The 16,044-nt window shown below is 38.2% G+C and overlaps 1 protein-coding gene across 5 annotated transcripts in view; it reads right to left on the bottom strand.

The window, feature by feature from the left end:
* CCDC82 (coiled-coil domain containing 82) overlaps window positions 1–16,044 on the bottom strand; it is a 30,291-nt gene that overhangs the window by 1,777 nt on the left and 12,470 nt on the right. For 3 of the 5 annotated variants that reach the window (XM_031675370.2, XM_031675369.2, XM_072968930.1), the window contains 4 exons: window positions 12,748–12,840; window positions 11,297–11,421; window positions 9,504–9,674; window positions 3,370–3,555 (listed from right to left, as the gene is read on the bottom strand). In XM_031675370.2, the coding sequence (XP_031531230.2) occupies window positions 3,370–3,555; window positions 9,504–9,674; window positions 11,297–11,421; window positions 12,748–12,840 (575 nt within the window). Of the gene's footprint in view, window positions 1–2,532; window positions 2,990–3,369; window positions 3,556–7,364; window positions 7,554–9,503; window positions 9,675–11,296; window positions 11,422–12,747; window positions 12,841–16,044 lie in introns of those variants that run through there. The other 2 variants (XM_072968931.1, XM_072968932.1) reach the window with 2 other exon arrangements.

Here is a 16,044-nt window from a genome sequence, read left to right as displayed (position 1 = left end):
ACCCTAATTATTACTATTGTGTTAGTTCCTGTTTTACCAAAGAGAAAACTTAGGCTTAGAGAAATAAAGTAACTTGCCGCCAAATTCTACCACCAGAAAATATTTAAATCCGTGTTTTTAACCGTTATAAGCCATTTCTGAGTTTGAAAGGGTGGGAGTGGGTGTGGCCTTAGCGTATAAAAAGAAAAACTAAACTAAAGGTAAAGCGAAACTCAGAGAGAAGGCAGGCAGTAATACCTGCCCATCCTCTCCACCTAAAGTTTCTGCTTCAATCATTCTTCTTCACTAAAAATGTGTAGAGTTTGGATATTATGTCAACCCCTTGGCCTGGCAGCTGGACCTAGTGATGAAAACAGCTGGAGATGTAGGAATGGAGTGTGAGAAAGAGGTCAGATCATACAAGAGTTTGGAGTCTTCTACTGAGAAGCAGCAGTTAGACCTGAAGAAAGGATGGGTTTGCCAAAGGAGGGAGCTGAGAGAGGCTCAGGACCAAATCTAGCACAACAGGTACTTCTAAGCAGTGGTCCTCAATCTACAATTTGCTTCAGAATCACCCAGTTTGTTAAATATCAGGTGATTTAACACCCCCAAGGATTCTCATTCAAAAGGTCTGCAGTGAGGCCAGGGATTGTTCATTTTTCACAAGCATCTAGGTGATTCTGACATAGGTCGTTTAGGACCATGTTTTGAAAAATAACAGTTTAAGGGGTGGAACAAAAGGAAAATGGGAAAAAAATGTTTGAAGCAGGGGAAAGAGAACAAGTGAGGAGCGTTTTAGGAGGGGGCAGGATATCCAACTATAATTTAAAATTCTTATTTATATAACAATTTTTGTGTAATAAATTTAAAATTTACTTTAAATACAACTGTAAAACTGAAACTTGCTTCTATTGACACCCACCCCATCCCCCAAACTCCTGTCTGCGACTGCCCTGGAAACCCCATCAGCGCATGCACTGCCTTCTTAAAGGAAAAGCATTTGTCAGAATTTTGCCGGTGGCATACGGTAGTGTGTTCTTCAGCTCTAATTTAGCATGTGACATATATTCCTGTTACATTTATTATATATGTTGGTTTTATTATAATTTTCTTATCATTTATTCTTTTCTTACACTTGAATTGCTCCTACCCTGAGTTTAAAACCAGATCTCCTTGTTCAGCTGTTGAGAGGAAGAAGAAGAATGAAGTCAGTCTAGTTGGCAGGTCTTTGGGAAGAAATGCTGAGGTACCCTGAGATAACGGAGGAAAAAGGCTTGGAGGAAGAGGAGGCAGGTTAGGGAAAAAGCAAGGTGTGAAACAAAAGCCCGAGGAGGAGAGACAGAACAAATAGCCTGTGTAAGGTGAAGGAAGGGGTTCACATAATAACTGGGAGCTAAGAACAGAAAGAGTCAAGGATATGGCCACTCAAGCCTCGCTGAGCCCAGGCCTTGGAAAGGGCCAGAGTAACTGCGGCCAAGAGGAAGGCTCGCGTCACAGGAACAACGCAGCGTGTGGCTCAGAGACACACACCCCGGGGGGGTGGGCAGAGTGATGCTGGGAGCATCAGAGCACCTGAGAGATTCTGAAATGTAATCACAGCACAAAAAGCTGCCTATGGGTTTATACTGGCTATAAACTTCTGTAGTTTCTAGGAAATCTTTTGAGAACGTCTACAGACAAGTATTTTTAACGTAGAAGGGATCTCAAAAAGACAATGAAGCTCTTCGGTATTTTATGTGAAAAAAAAAAAAGGACTTATTGCCCTAAACGTGCACCATCCTGAAATACCTCAATGCCCAATGCTAAGTGTTATTCTTTAAGCATAATATGACACTCAGCTTTCTTAAGAGTATTTTTCTTATTCCAGGTCACTTCTATTGTCACAAACCTTGTTAAGCTTTCTCTAGGGTACTTAATTTGGAAAGGCTTTTACTTTTTTCTGAAGGAAGTTTAATGTTCTTCTCCCGTATATAATATTGTTATATAATATATATAGTACAAGCACAGTGATTTTGCTACACCTAGTACATAATTTTTTTTAAAATGTGGTGTCCCGGTAGGTCTTTCAACTCCACTGGAGGGTTGGCAACACTTAAATGCAATAAAAGCACTTAAGAATGTCATGTCATCGAGGAAAATGAAGACGGGACGTACTGGGTAAGTGATGGCTCTTCCCCAAGGCAAATGAAAAAGCACAGAGGAAGGAAAGGGAGGAAGGACTGGGAGTGAGAGAAGTAGAAGCAAAGCAAAAGGTAAAAAGCTGAAGAGAGTAAAATGAGGGCAAGACGACTTAGGAGTCAAGATGTGGGGAGCAGGCAAGGCGATCCCTGGGTGGTGGTTTGTGGTGGGAGGATAACTGTCAAAGGGGAACCCCGTCTTGGTGTCCCTGTCCCACCAGGGGACCTCTGGGGAGCACATGAGGTCCTAAGAAGTTCCTGTTTCCTTGTTCTCGTTTTCTTTCCCTTCACCCCTAAGTTTACTCTCTGAGCTCTCTTCTGTTTTTATTTTCCTCTTTTACAAATTTCCTATGATATAAATAACCCAGGCAATAGATCTCAAGTCAGGCTTTTTTTTTAAAGATTAAATATACTGTTGATCTGAGTTGCCTGAAAATCTAGTGTCTGTTCTCTCTTATACATTCATGTAACTAGACTTGTTTTAGAAGCTTGCAGTCATATTAGCATTCTTCCCATGTACCATAACAATTCTAAAAGCTCTGTGAGCAGACCAGAGCTTCTGAGCTGCCAGCAGATCTTCGGGAATCCAGTGCACTCTTCAAAACCCCCACTTTATCCCTGACATCAAATTTAGTGATCAACAGGATATGGGGGAATCAAAATCAGTGCCGTGGCCTGAAACCTCTGCATTCCCCTTGATCTTCAGTTACAGTGCTCGCTGCTCAGTCCCATGTCCTCAAGAAGAGGATGTGGGTGGTATTAGACTGGCAGCCGAGATCCTTTCCTCAGATTGGCACCAGGTGCTTCTTCACTCTCAGGTCACAAGAACTGTTCTAAAGATAGGAAGCAGACAAGCAGAGGTGAGTCCTGTACTTTGTCAAAGAAAATAAGGGGACAATATATATGTCAGGAAAACCACACATATAAAAGTGAAAGGACAAAGGTCCTTCATTAAAGGACAGTATTCTTGCTGATTAAAATTTATCCCAGGAGCAGAGTGAATGCTTAGACTATCAGGGCACCTACTCGGGGCAGGACAATGATAAGCATGAAAGGAATGGGTGGAAGAAGAGAAAATACAAAGACAGGGAGAGAAGGAGAGGTTCTCTCTTAAATTGCACTGTTTTCTACTCTAATCATTTGTATCCTTTTGCTGATCAAAATCAGGCTCCAGAATCTATTGAATGAAATGGGTCTCCCATATTCACCTTACCTCCTCAATCCAGCCACTTTCCTTTGACTGATTGAAAATTCTTTCCACTGTTTCTTTAACTTGTTCATCCTCCACTTCTTCTGTCTTTGCAATGGAGCAACATTCCTGGTACAGCTTGAATTTAAAATGTTTCAGTTTATGATAAATTCTGGTACGATCAGCACAAATTCTGCCCACAGTAAACACCTAAACCAAGAAACAAACATCATCTGATATATGAAGTGAATATATAGTAATGAGTGTACAGCCTTTCTGTTTTTTTTTAAAGTAGAATCTAAAAAATTCATTACTTTAAAAAAATTTACATGATGAGTTCTTTATCTTCTCTTATTTACACAATTCAACTTAACAAAAACTGAGCACCTGCTATGTTTCAAGTATTGGGCTAAGCACTGGAAATATATAAGTGAAAGATGTACCACCTGTATTCAGGGAATTTACAGTCCTGGGGGAAAAGCAAATGATTACAAAACAATGTGCCAAATGCTATGCACGAGAAGCAGTCAAGGTACAGAGAAGGGACAATTAACTCAATCTAAAAAGGAGGAGGGTCTTCAATTATGTGATGCTGCAACAAAGTCTTTAGAAAACAGTTAACCAAGTTTGGGAAGGAGAAGAAAAATGGCTTGTAAGGCAAAAGGATGGGCACACCCGAAATCAAGAGAAACATGCAAGCTATTGTGTGTATACACAGGGCCCTGAGGTAAAAACGCCTGGGTTATTTATGATCATTTTCTAGCTTACAAGCAACATGCAAACTGAAACAAACTCTCATACCAACACGAAATACTGGTAGTTTTTAACTAAATATTCTTTCCCAAAAATATTCTGCGAAGTAAAAAAAATACTTGTGTTTAACCATATTTGTTTCCTTAATGAGTCTGATGTGATTATAACACATTAATATTTTATTGTTAGAAAATTACAGAAAGTTTGATTTTTATGTTTATATGGACTTCTAGGAGTCTATGATTAAGAATACTCTTCTTGTGTAATCAACTGTTCTCTTCCAGAATGTTCTGAATGTATACTTTGTTATATACACACCTATAGCTAAATCAGGAAAGCAGTGTCACTGTATTGACCAAATTATATACAAATGTACCTACGTTATTTCACTCATTGTAGAAAATGCATCAGAAAGGGGCTCCGAACAGTATAACATGATCACTCTTATTCTCATGGAGTAACCTGAGGACACAGATGAACTTCTTGCTAACTTACATATTTGTCTCTGTGTCTACATGCAGAATGGGTTATGCTCTCATGAAGTCAGTACAAGTGATAGTCACACTATTGACCAATGTAACTTGTATTCTATCTGGAAAAAAACTGCACTGTTTTTCTGAAGCCACACTGTAAGGGATCACACAGGAGATGAGTTCAATAAATAACACAAGAATACACTGGCAAAAACAAAAGTTAAATACGATGATCAGCAACAGTCAGGTTTGATGCACCGTCTTGTGAAGATGGTATTTGGGATTTCTTAACAATCTTTCTTAAAATCTCTAAAAGCTGAAGAAAAGCATGCTCAGATTTCTGTTCATGCTCTGTGAAAACCTTTATGTTTTTTCAGATCATCCGACATAGTCAGGTATTACTGTACCTTGCTTACTTTAAGTATCTTTCTCGCTGCAACATTATCATCAAACCAGACATATCAATTACAGTTCACCTGCCAAAACTGCCCACTTTGAGTAAAAAGATACCACACAGTTGCAGCGGACACTAGGGATTCCCTGTGTCTCTCCTTTTCTGCCATCAAAACAGATTAAGTCTTCCATGGCTGTTTTGGATAAAATACAGTAGGACAATCATGCCTTTTTTTTTATTTGTATCACACTGCATTCTATATTTCCACAAAACAAGAGGAATTTATCTGTATAGAATTCTTAAGCCGGGAAAAGAGGGAAGGAGAGGTGTTTTAAAATCCCTATTTTTTTTCCTGGATGAAACAAAAATATCCATTGAAAATAATAATCATGATAATGTACTTCTTTCCAGTTCTAATTCCTATCCTCTTGGCATCTACTTATACTTACATAGGTCAATAAACCCAAAACTACCTTTAGAATATTCTCACACTATTTTTCTCCTGAAAATGTGATCACATTTTATATGGAAGAGCCTAAACCTGTTAGTAAGGCTTCAGAGAAAACAGGAAATGTATATAGTAGCTGTAATACTGCAAGTGGACCTCTCCTCTCCCCCTACCCACTTTGGTGTATTGTCATAGCCCACTCTACCGTATGAAGTACATACAGTGCATATCACACAGCACAGCGGACACTGTAGGATTCCATTTATGTGAAGTACTAAAATAAGTGAAATTAATCTATGCTGTTAGAACAGTGTCCTTAAATGTCCAGAAATGTATTCAGAGAGTGCTTTTAATTAATTAATTGCATTTCTGGACACTATTCGAACAAGATAGACAGTATTAAAAAAAATTGCCTGAGAGAGAGAGAGAAATGATAAGTTCTTTGATGATTATCTCAAAGCAGATAAGCAAAGTGATATAGAAATGATTACTAACCCACCGTGCAGGGTTAGCACAGTTCTATGAACTGATAAACCTGAGAGTAACTGAGTCATCTCAAGTATCAGTGTGAACTATGTGATCCTACATATCCAAAGATATAATTGGAAACCAAGCTAAAAACTCTCACCAAATTCTCCTAGAGCAGAAGATGGTGAATTGCAAAGCAATAGAAGTAATCTGATTTGTAATTTATTAGATACAGCTTGTGAAAATTAAATTAGCCCTGCTTAGCAAACTAAGGCAATGAAATATAACACAACATGCATTATGCACATTTGCAACATCCAGCTAACTGTAGGTTAGCGTTTTGAGGTATTCCTCTAGGCCCTCATTTATATACGGAGGAGCAGCCAGCTCCTTAAGGAAAATGAAGTATAGAGAAAAAAGTAAAACGATTCTCAAGTAAAGAGGAAGGATGGGAAGAAATTGGGTTTTCCGTCCCTCGGTCTCTAGAAACATTTAGTGCAATAGGCTGAGTCAAGGGTTTCTGTTTCCTCTTGGTCTTTTTCTTGCATGGACACATTACACACAGCCACTTGCCTCAAAATTACTGCCTGTTCCTGTTGGATCTTAAGCATCTTGGAGAGTCTGGACAGACCCTGGGCAAACCTGAAAAACTGACTGCTGTCAGCCCTCCTAACTGCCTCTCAGATTTCACATCGCTTTGCTCCATGTGACTTTCTTCTCATCTATGCCCTCAGACTTCATCACAACCTGGTGGCCCTAGGCCTCTCATCTCAGTACCCTACCCAAGACGGCTGTAACTAAACTTACAGTCATCTCTCAGTATCCCTGGGGATTGTCCTCGGACCCTCCCTGATACCAAAATCTGCAGATGCTCAAGTCCTAGTCTGGCCTCCATATCTATGGAATCCTCTCCAAGGATTCCACCAAGTGCAGATGTAAACACAGTTAACCCTTGAACAACACAAGTTTGAACTGCGCCGGTCCACTTTAGATGTGGATTTTTTTTTCAGTCAGTCATCCGTATCGGCGGATGTGGAATCCACGGAGGGCCACCTGTGGGACTTGAGCATCTGTGGATTTTGGTGTCTGCAGTGGGCCCTGGAACCAATACCCCGTGGTTACCAAGGGACAGCTGCCTGGGTTGGCTGAATCTGCAGATGAGGTAACTGCCCTCCCCCACAATGTGAAGAGCCAACTATGTAATTATTTAAAGAAATCTGCATATGAGTGGACCTGGGCAGTTCAAATCCCTGTGGTTCAAGTACTCTCTCCCACTAATTCCACTTTCCATTAAAGCATCTTTTAAAGAAGCTTATCTTAGGTAAGGAAGGACAAAAGTTCCATCATTAAAAAGTTCACTAGGGTCGTTCTTTTAAAGTATTATTTTCATCTTAAAAGAGAAACCTAGTTAACCCCCAAGGAATCTCAATTTTACGTAACTACGAGCAGCAACACAAAATGGAGAATTAATTTTCAAAATAACCTGAGGGTGGATGTGGGGTGGTCACGATCTCTTTAATGCCTTGGATTAAAAACAGGTTTGTTGTTTTCTCTCTTCCTTTTCTTTGTCCTTTCCCTTCCCCCTTTCCTTTCCATACACGCACTGACATTGTGGTTCAGTGCGATATAAAATAGATTTTAATAAGTGATTCTTCCCTTTAAGGAAAAATTCCTGAAAAATATTAAATATTAAATATTAATATTAAAGAATTTCATCCACACTATCTTAATATACACAATAGCGAGTTGAATGTTTGTGTGCAGCTATACATACACACACACACATTTGTACAGACGCGTGGACGGTACATATCCCTCTGATTTCACTTTCACCTAGCATGATTTCATGCGATTCATACATATTATTTCAGTGGTTGTATCATATTCTGTCACAAATGGTGGTACATATAGCTAATTAGATCACTACTCTAATTTTTTTGAATTATTTCCAATTTTTGTGTTATAACAATGCTTCAATGAACTTCATGATTATGTCATTTGTTTTCATTTAACTACTTTGCCTAGGACAAATGAACAGGCATTGAACATGGATAGCATTGTAAATCTGGCTATACAGAATTTATACGATAGCAATCTAGGATTCTAAAAAGATATGTCACATCCTTTCTTTCTCTAGGAAGAATCTTACTGTCCATGAAACTGCTAGTTTCAAGGCAACCTTGACAGAACTGCAGTTTATCATTTGACTTAAAAATGCTGCGCTACTTTAAGAGCTATCAGCTGGCATCTTAAGGTATTAACTGTATGCCATTAAATGGAGACTAGTGATTTGTTAATATATTTGTTAACTTTTATGTTCTGCCATTGTGTGACTGGTGTATTCATGTTCTTTGCTTTTATTTATGAGCTCTCTCTTAATTTTTTGGATATTTGAATTAATTATTTTATACAGAATCTTTATTCCTTCACAGGAATGTCAGAATTCCAGAAACGGTTTCCCAGCTCACTTCCCTCTCCGGGGTTAGCTGTGGACAGCAAAAAGAATAGATGTATGGCAATATTCCTGATCTACACAACAGCACATCATCCTTAAAGTAGTAAGTCACTTTTATTAGGATTCTAGGTATCTTATTTAAAAAATCATAGGTCAGTTTGTAAACAGTGGGGAAGTTTGCATATGACTATGTTGAGAAAAGAAATGTGTTTTCATAGTAACTTGCCAAATAAAACATCGAAGACTAATTCTGAATTCATTATCCCCATAAGAATTTTCTACGTGATTGTTGCAACCCAGATTGTTCGATGGGATCTGCTTAGTTATTGCCCAGGAGAACTGAGGAACTTCAACTATCCAACCTAGTGGAATTCAGATAAATAGTATATTTCTATCTTAATAATAGACTGGCAATATTTAGATGCAACTTTGCTTCTCTAACTAGCCCCCCAAACTCACACCCCCTTTATGGGTAAAGACTCACCAGAGGAAGCTCAATATTTCTATTTTTGCATTTATAAATGCAATACTTTTATAAAGATTAAAAAATAAACAGAAGTAGTGCATCTGCACTTCTCTCTTCACATTGTACTGCTCTGTTCTTGTTTATCAAATATTTTTCTTCAAATATTTCCAATATTTTCCTCTGTTTTGTCTCTTCACTCAAAATTAACAGCACCTTAAGTATATGGTGATTGCTCTAGGCTCTGACACGACACCCTTCCTATATGGTCTAGGCTGAAGCACGGATTTCCTTCAATTCTCACATTGGGGTGGACGAGGCATCTTTAATTGTTTGTGGATTGTCAATTTGGTAGATTATCTGCCCTAAAATTTCCTTTGGGGTCAAATTCGCCTTTGGACTCAAAAGGGACTTCTGCTTCCCCTGCCCCAGTTGTCTCCTTTTCCTTCTTCATCCTATCCCCTCCCCTGCTCCAGTGGTTTGGATGATGTGTGCTTAGACAATACTCGCTGATTTCTCTATCTGACTGAATCTGCTGGGTAATACAGGTTTTCACATTCAAAACCTGCACACTCTTCCCTTGTACTCTTTTCTCTTCTCCTACTGCTTCGTCCGTCTGTGAAAATAACACGGTTATTTGTACAGGCTTATTTAGTGAACAATTCTAAATGCTGAAAACTAAAACGGGGGTGGGGAGGAAGTACCTGCTTATCATGTGACATGAAGTCATCTGTTTCCATAGTCCTGGTGTTATACAACTTTCCTGACAGATGCACTGAATATTTACAGTGGCGATGCAGCCCACAAGCCTGGCAGGAACAGTTCTCAGGATTCTTCAGATGAATACTCACATTAGAATAATTTTCTACCCGCTCCTGAAAATAATTTAAAAATGTAATGAAGCTTTAAAGGATAAGAAAAGCAACAATGAAGTAAAACATAAAAAACGCCCAACCAAATTAAAACCAAGATTAGGAATTACAATAATGGGACAACATGTAGGAGCAAAACACACACACCTTAGCACTGAGTGCATAGTAGGTGTTTGACAAGATATATTTAAATGTAAAAGAAAAATTTATAATTTAGACTATTAAATGAAAAGAAACCAGATTAGGAAAAAATTAATTTCATATCCCTCAAATTTCTGTGTCACTAATTAGCAGTGCTCTTCACAGGTTTTAATTTACTTCTCATCCCTCCTCTCATCTCTAGATGTAATAATTAGTTAAAATAGGAAAGGAGCAGAAAAAAAAATCCAGGATAATATAATAAAGAGATGAATTCATTTAGGTTAGTAAAACATTGAGAAAAACTAAATCACGTTCAGCCTCCATTATATGAATATTTTCCACCAAACATTCCAGAAATAATTTCATTCTCCTATGGTTACTTACTAAAGTACTATGAAAATAAACAAGTTTGAACTAGGATTGCTAGATGGCCAGTACTGATATGGCCAGTCTAATAGCTGAGTTAGCAAAAAGCAAGCAAACAGAAAATATGTAGCATTCATAAATAAGCTTTATTAAGTTGTGAAATTACTTGTGCTGGGGTATTTTTGCTTATGCTCTAGGTCTGGGCTAGATCCACTGTTCTAATCAGTAGCGTGCACGAGTTTACCACGATATTTAAAATGCACACAGTGAGCACATTAGCCGGGTCACAATCCACGCTAGTGGATAATTTAAGTGCTAGGAGGACTGTAAGGAACTTGAACGTCTACTATCTTGCCATGCTTCCTCTTGCTAGTCATTAGAAGATAGAATGTTACAAGTACGGAGGGAAAAAAAAAAAAGCCTGGAAATCATATAGTACAGCTCCTGCTCTTAGATGAAGTAGAAACCCAGGGGATAACATGGAATCAAATAAATCTTATAAATTAAAAAGATGCTTCCCCCAAATTGGTAGAATTACAAAATCTTCAGGTGCAGAAGGATGCCAAGGCCTATATAGGCCAGTGTTTACCCAATTGTGTTACAGAAACCAGTATCCCAGAAGGTGGTAATTGGTATTTCATGGAAAGGAGCCTCAGAGTAAAACACAAATTTGGAAAATATTACATTCTATCTTGCCCCTTTGAAGATTTACAGTATTAATTCACACATTAATGCTCCTTGAAAAGTCCTCCAGCTAAGTTACACCTACTGTTTCTCAACCTTCTTTAACAATGGAACTCCCTTTCCTGAACTAGTTAACATCCTGTGAGACAATCCCCTCATTTTAACAGATGGGCTAAGCCCTGGAGATGCTCTAAAGTTATCATCATTTAGAAATACTTAATGATTGCACTATAGACATAACTCTTACAGGATAGATATAACAAGTGTGAATAGTTAAAACAGTAACAGCCTTTAGAAGAGGTGAGAAACAAGCTGATTATTTAACAAAGAAAAATGCCAATAATTTAGAAGGTTATTCAGTCTGACTGGATATTGAAATCCTGAGCGGTCTCCCCCCCGCCACCAGAGATCCCAAAACAAATAAAACTGTATACCTTATATTGCTCTTTCCAACGACTTCTAGAAGCTAAGCTCTCTAGACGAGGCTGAACAAAGCGATCATCCAAATAGTGAAGAGACGTCAACATATCTTGTGCGTATGACTTTTGCCTGGTGCCATCTGTTCAGGGGCAGGACAACAACAGTAAGAACAATCACTCTGCCCTTATGAAAGATTTAAGTAATTGGAGAGTTAAGGAGTGCTTCCCACAGTTTTAGGAAGATACTTGGTTGGTCAGAAACATTCAAAATTTTAAAAAATTAAAAATTATGAAGTTGAAAAAGAAAATCATTCCATCAGAGCAGTCGGGAAAGGGGGGAGTCACGCAGGTCCTCTAACTGTTCCTTGAACACATTAAACTTACTCTTTCCTAAGGGTCTACTTGCCGTGCTGTCTGCTAGATCCACGCATTAATTCCTCCCGTCACCTCGTGCAGGTTTCTATTCAAAAGTCACCTCTAGAGAGACCTCTGACCAATCTAACACTGACTTTCCTTTATTACTCTTGATCTCCTTATCCTGTTTATATTTTTTTCAAGAATTAATCCCTAGCTGAAATCATATTATATGTTTGTTTACTCATTAATTGTCTCTCCCATTAGACTTGAAGCAGCATGAGGTAGGAATCTTCTATGTCACAGTCATTGCCATATTCCTAGCCCTTGAATAATGCCTGGCCCTTAATAGACACTCAACAAATATTTGTCCAATAAATTTTGAATGAAATCTGACTTTGGCACTTAGGTTGATATTCAACACAACATATTTATAGTCTTCATGAAGAGTCAGATTCTGTGCTAGATGTAAAGGATGTATATACAAAAAGTATTCTTCTCACACTCGTGGAAGGGAGGAAGGCAACAGGATATTTTCAACACAGTCGGCAAAGTGCACACATGTCAGTACCACCATGCTCAGGATAATGACAGCACAAGTGAGGGAGTGACAACTACTACTTGAGTGGGCCATCGATGGCTTTCACAGTGGATATGATGTCACATTCACCTGGAAAAATCTAGGGTAGAAAGGGATTACATTCTACAAGCATATTCTAAAGGCACAAAAGCCTAAAAAAGCATATAAATTTTGGTGAAATTCAAGCAGATTAGGCTGGGACAACCCCCTGGTGTTGAATGATCCTGCTGTTTTATTAGTATATGTCCTATATCCTCAAGTTCACTGTGGACTCTTGAAAGGCAAGGAATTTAATTTTTTTGTACTTTCACATAACACAAATGACAAGTACTAACACATTTTTTATATGAATGGACTTTTGGTGTAGTCAATCCCAGAGGGAAAAACTGGCCTTAAGAATGGTCTCCTTGGTTTAAACACACACACACACACACACACACACACACACACGTATATACATATAAAACAATGAGGTGGTTTAAAAACTGTAAAAAAATAAGCCCTGATTGCTCCATTCATATTATTTACTTACCATATAATGTTCCCAGAAAAGATTCATCTAAAGCATTGATCAGAAGAGCCTTCACAACTCTTTCGAAGTGAGTATAGTGGTCACTAAAAGAATCTGAAATTAATTGTAAATAAACATGAGAATCTGGTAGACAAAACAACTCCTTGAACACACTAGCTTCCTTTCTCCAGGGCTAAGAAATTAACACTATACATGGGAGAAATCACTTATGTATCCTAATTTCATAGCTGTCTTGGTAACTTGTTTAGTCACTGAGAAAAAATCTCCATTTTCCAGATTTACTGGCTTCTAATTCAAAGTTTCTAGTCATTATTTCAAATAATTTTCACTTTCCAAACTTATTAAGGGGAAACCACTCAGGGAATACTAAGAGATACGTTGTGGGGAAAAAAAAATGAAAATCATCCCCTGTGCACTGAAGTTTAATTATCGACTTGACAATTAGAGTGAGAGAGCAGAGAAAAAACCTCTAGAGGCAGACTGTCCAATATGTGAATGAAACTCCTTTCTTATTCCTTATCTCTAAAATGTGTTACATATGAAATTGTCCAGGAAACTGCTACCCTAGCCAGAATCCCAATGGCTATAAAAACTCAAATTCCTTTTCTGCTGCCACAGATTGAGGATTTTCCACAACAATTTAGCAAAGTTATGCCTTCCCTTTCTCATACCAAATATGAGAGGCTACTTTCCCACTAACCCAGTCTGGTCCACGGAATCATCTGCTGTGGGGCGCTAGGCAATAAGAAAGAAGGTCCCTACTATTTCCCATTGCTTTTGGGTCGAGGTTGGCTATGGTTGTGGAAATGTTCTCTATCAAACATGACCCCTTCTTGATCCAAATGGTCAGCACAGAACATCTGTCCCTGCTCTGGGCACCTGTGAAGACATATTAAGGGTTGCCTGAGTATTTCAGGAAAAGTGGAAGATTCTTAAAAAAAGGATTAAAGCAAAAAAAAAAAAAGACCTATTATTAGCATCCATGAGTGAATTTTGACTTTGCTTTCAACTGACATAAAACAGAGATGGAATTTAACATGAAGTCATCTTTTTATTTATCTTTTAGTTACTAAAAGGGCTGTATAAATCTTATTTTAGACTCTAGGGAAAATTTTTAATAGGCATCTATTTTAAATAAAACACCTTATTGAGGTACCAAAGTGGCTAAAATAAAGCAGTAACAAAACTACTTGACAATAGCAGATAATCTGCAGTGGGTCCTTAGAGTTTAGAGGGCCCATGATCAATTGAAAATTGCAAAAACTAATCATAGCCATTTATGAATATAACTGGAAAATGAAATAGTAGTTCAACAGAATTCAACTTTGACTAGACTTCTATCAACTTCCGGATATAAAATCAAATTCATCCCTTCTGCACCTGAGTTTGATATCAAACAAATTGAAATAGAATTTTAAACTTTTATTCCACTTAATTTATCAGTCTGAATGTGCTAATGCCCAATGTTGCCCACCTGCTGTAGAGTTTTGGGAACTGCTGCTTTATTAGGGCAAAGACCCTAGTAGTGTTTCTTTAGGATTCGGAGTCAAAGGCAAGGGCAGAGAATCAGAGTCATCTGGAGAGATTTTTCCCTAACCACAGAATCCTCCTGCTGATGAGTGTCAGAATCTCCTCCTAGAGAGTCAGGAAGAAGGCTGCAGTTTCATTGTGTTTGAGTGCATGGGTGGGTGGTGGTGGAATTATGCTCCTGGCACCTCAAATTATTGAGCAACTGTAGGCCAGGCATCATTTTATACACTTGCATGCATTTGCTTTATTTCTCACAACAAGTCTATCGGGCACTATTATGACCCTTGGTTTATTTCTGCTTGAGGAAACAGATACAAAGAGGATGAAAAACTTCCCTAAGATCACACAGCTAGTTACGTGCTGGAACCAAGGCTGGGCCCCAGACAGTCTGACTTCAGATTTCATGCTACAATCCCCTACATAGATGCTGTTCTGCATGACTTGATACTATCACACCTCAGAATATGGAATTTTACAATTGGATGGGAAATTGGAGAAAATAAAAATCAAACCCCTCATCTTAAGATTAATAAAAATGACACTCACAATGATGAGATAACTTATCCAAGGTTACACAACTAGATAGAGGCAGAGTCAGGATGAGAGCTCAGACTTCCCCCAGAACTTTTGTCATTCCTTTAATTCCTATATATTGGATGCACTTCTGTCAAATATCTTAGAAACATTGTTTAAAACTTCCCTCCATGATTATAAAAATTGCAAAGGATACAGGAGAAAACCAACAATATTTGGGTTTATGCATAACTTGATTTTTTTCCAGGGTAGCTAATCAGTTTCCCCATGCCAAATCAGTGGAGAGTTAAGTCATTTTCTGAGCATCCTTTATCATGTACGTCACATACATGCCAAGCTTTCGCTTCAGCACCATCTACCCTTCCTGCTGACCTGGCTGTCATTCTCATGTCAGTACTACACTGCTTTACTTCCTGCAATTTTGTAACTTTTTATATCTGGTGGGGCAAGTCCTTCCACTTTATTTTTTGTTTTCAAATTTTATTGATTCTCATCTATTTGTTCTTCCAAGTGAACTTTAGGCTTGTCTTTGCAAAGCTGAATCAAAAAAATTAATTTCAGAAGATACAACTTCTTGTACAATTTATTACCTCCCAGAGACATACTTCTCTCTCCTTTTGTTCATGTTTCCTTTACTATTTCACCGTAAAATTTATTCTTGTACCTAGAGAGTCATGCTTTTTCTTATAAGATTTAGCCCAGTAACTATGTTATTTGCTGGTGTAAATGGAATTTTCCCTCATTATAACTTCTGAACAATTATTCACAGTGTATAAGAAAACTATTGAGCTTTGATATTTACTGTGAATCTGATCATTTTTCTGAGATCTTTTTCTAAGAAAAATAAGCTTCCTGGAACATTATAGAGCTGGAGAGAGCGACACCATTCGGGAATTCCTGGGCACTGACTGCTTTCTCCTCCAACCCTGAGAAGATGCATGCTTGCCAGTGCTAAGTTCATTTCAAGAACCAAGACAGTGTTTCTCTCTTAGGCAGAAGCACATGGATTGTTGGGGTACTTTCTTCTGGAATGGAGGTGTAAGTGCAGCGTAAGGGAGCAGCGGCAAAGCAAGAAAGGGACCCCCTCTTCTACTCCAAGTGCCCCTGACCCCACACGGAGAAAAAAAGAACTTAAGAAAATTATGGAAATAGATGCTGTATTTACTCCTGCTCTCAATATATTCACATCCTCTGTCTTGACTTTTGTATCCTTGCTTAAATAAGTCAGAAACG

Source organism: Vicugna pacos, chromosome 10 (assembly GCF_048564905.1).
Source record: "Vicugna pacos chromosome 10, VicPac4, whole genome shotgun sequence".
Lineage (NCBI taxonomy): Eukaryota > Metazoa > Chordata > Mammalia > Artiodactyla > Camelidae > Vicugna > Vicugna pacos.
The sequence above is the reverse complement of the archived record's forward strand: the minus strand, read 5'-3'. Positions and strand labels throughout refer to the sequence as shown.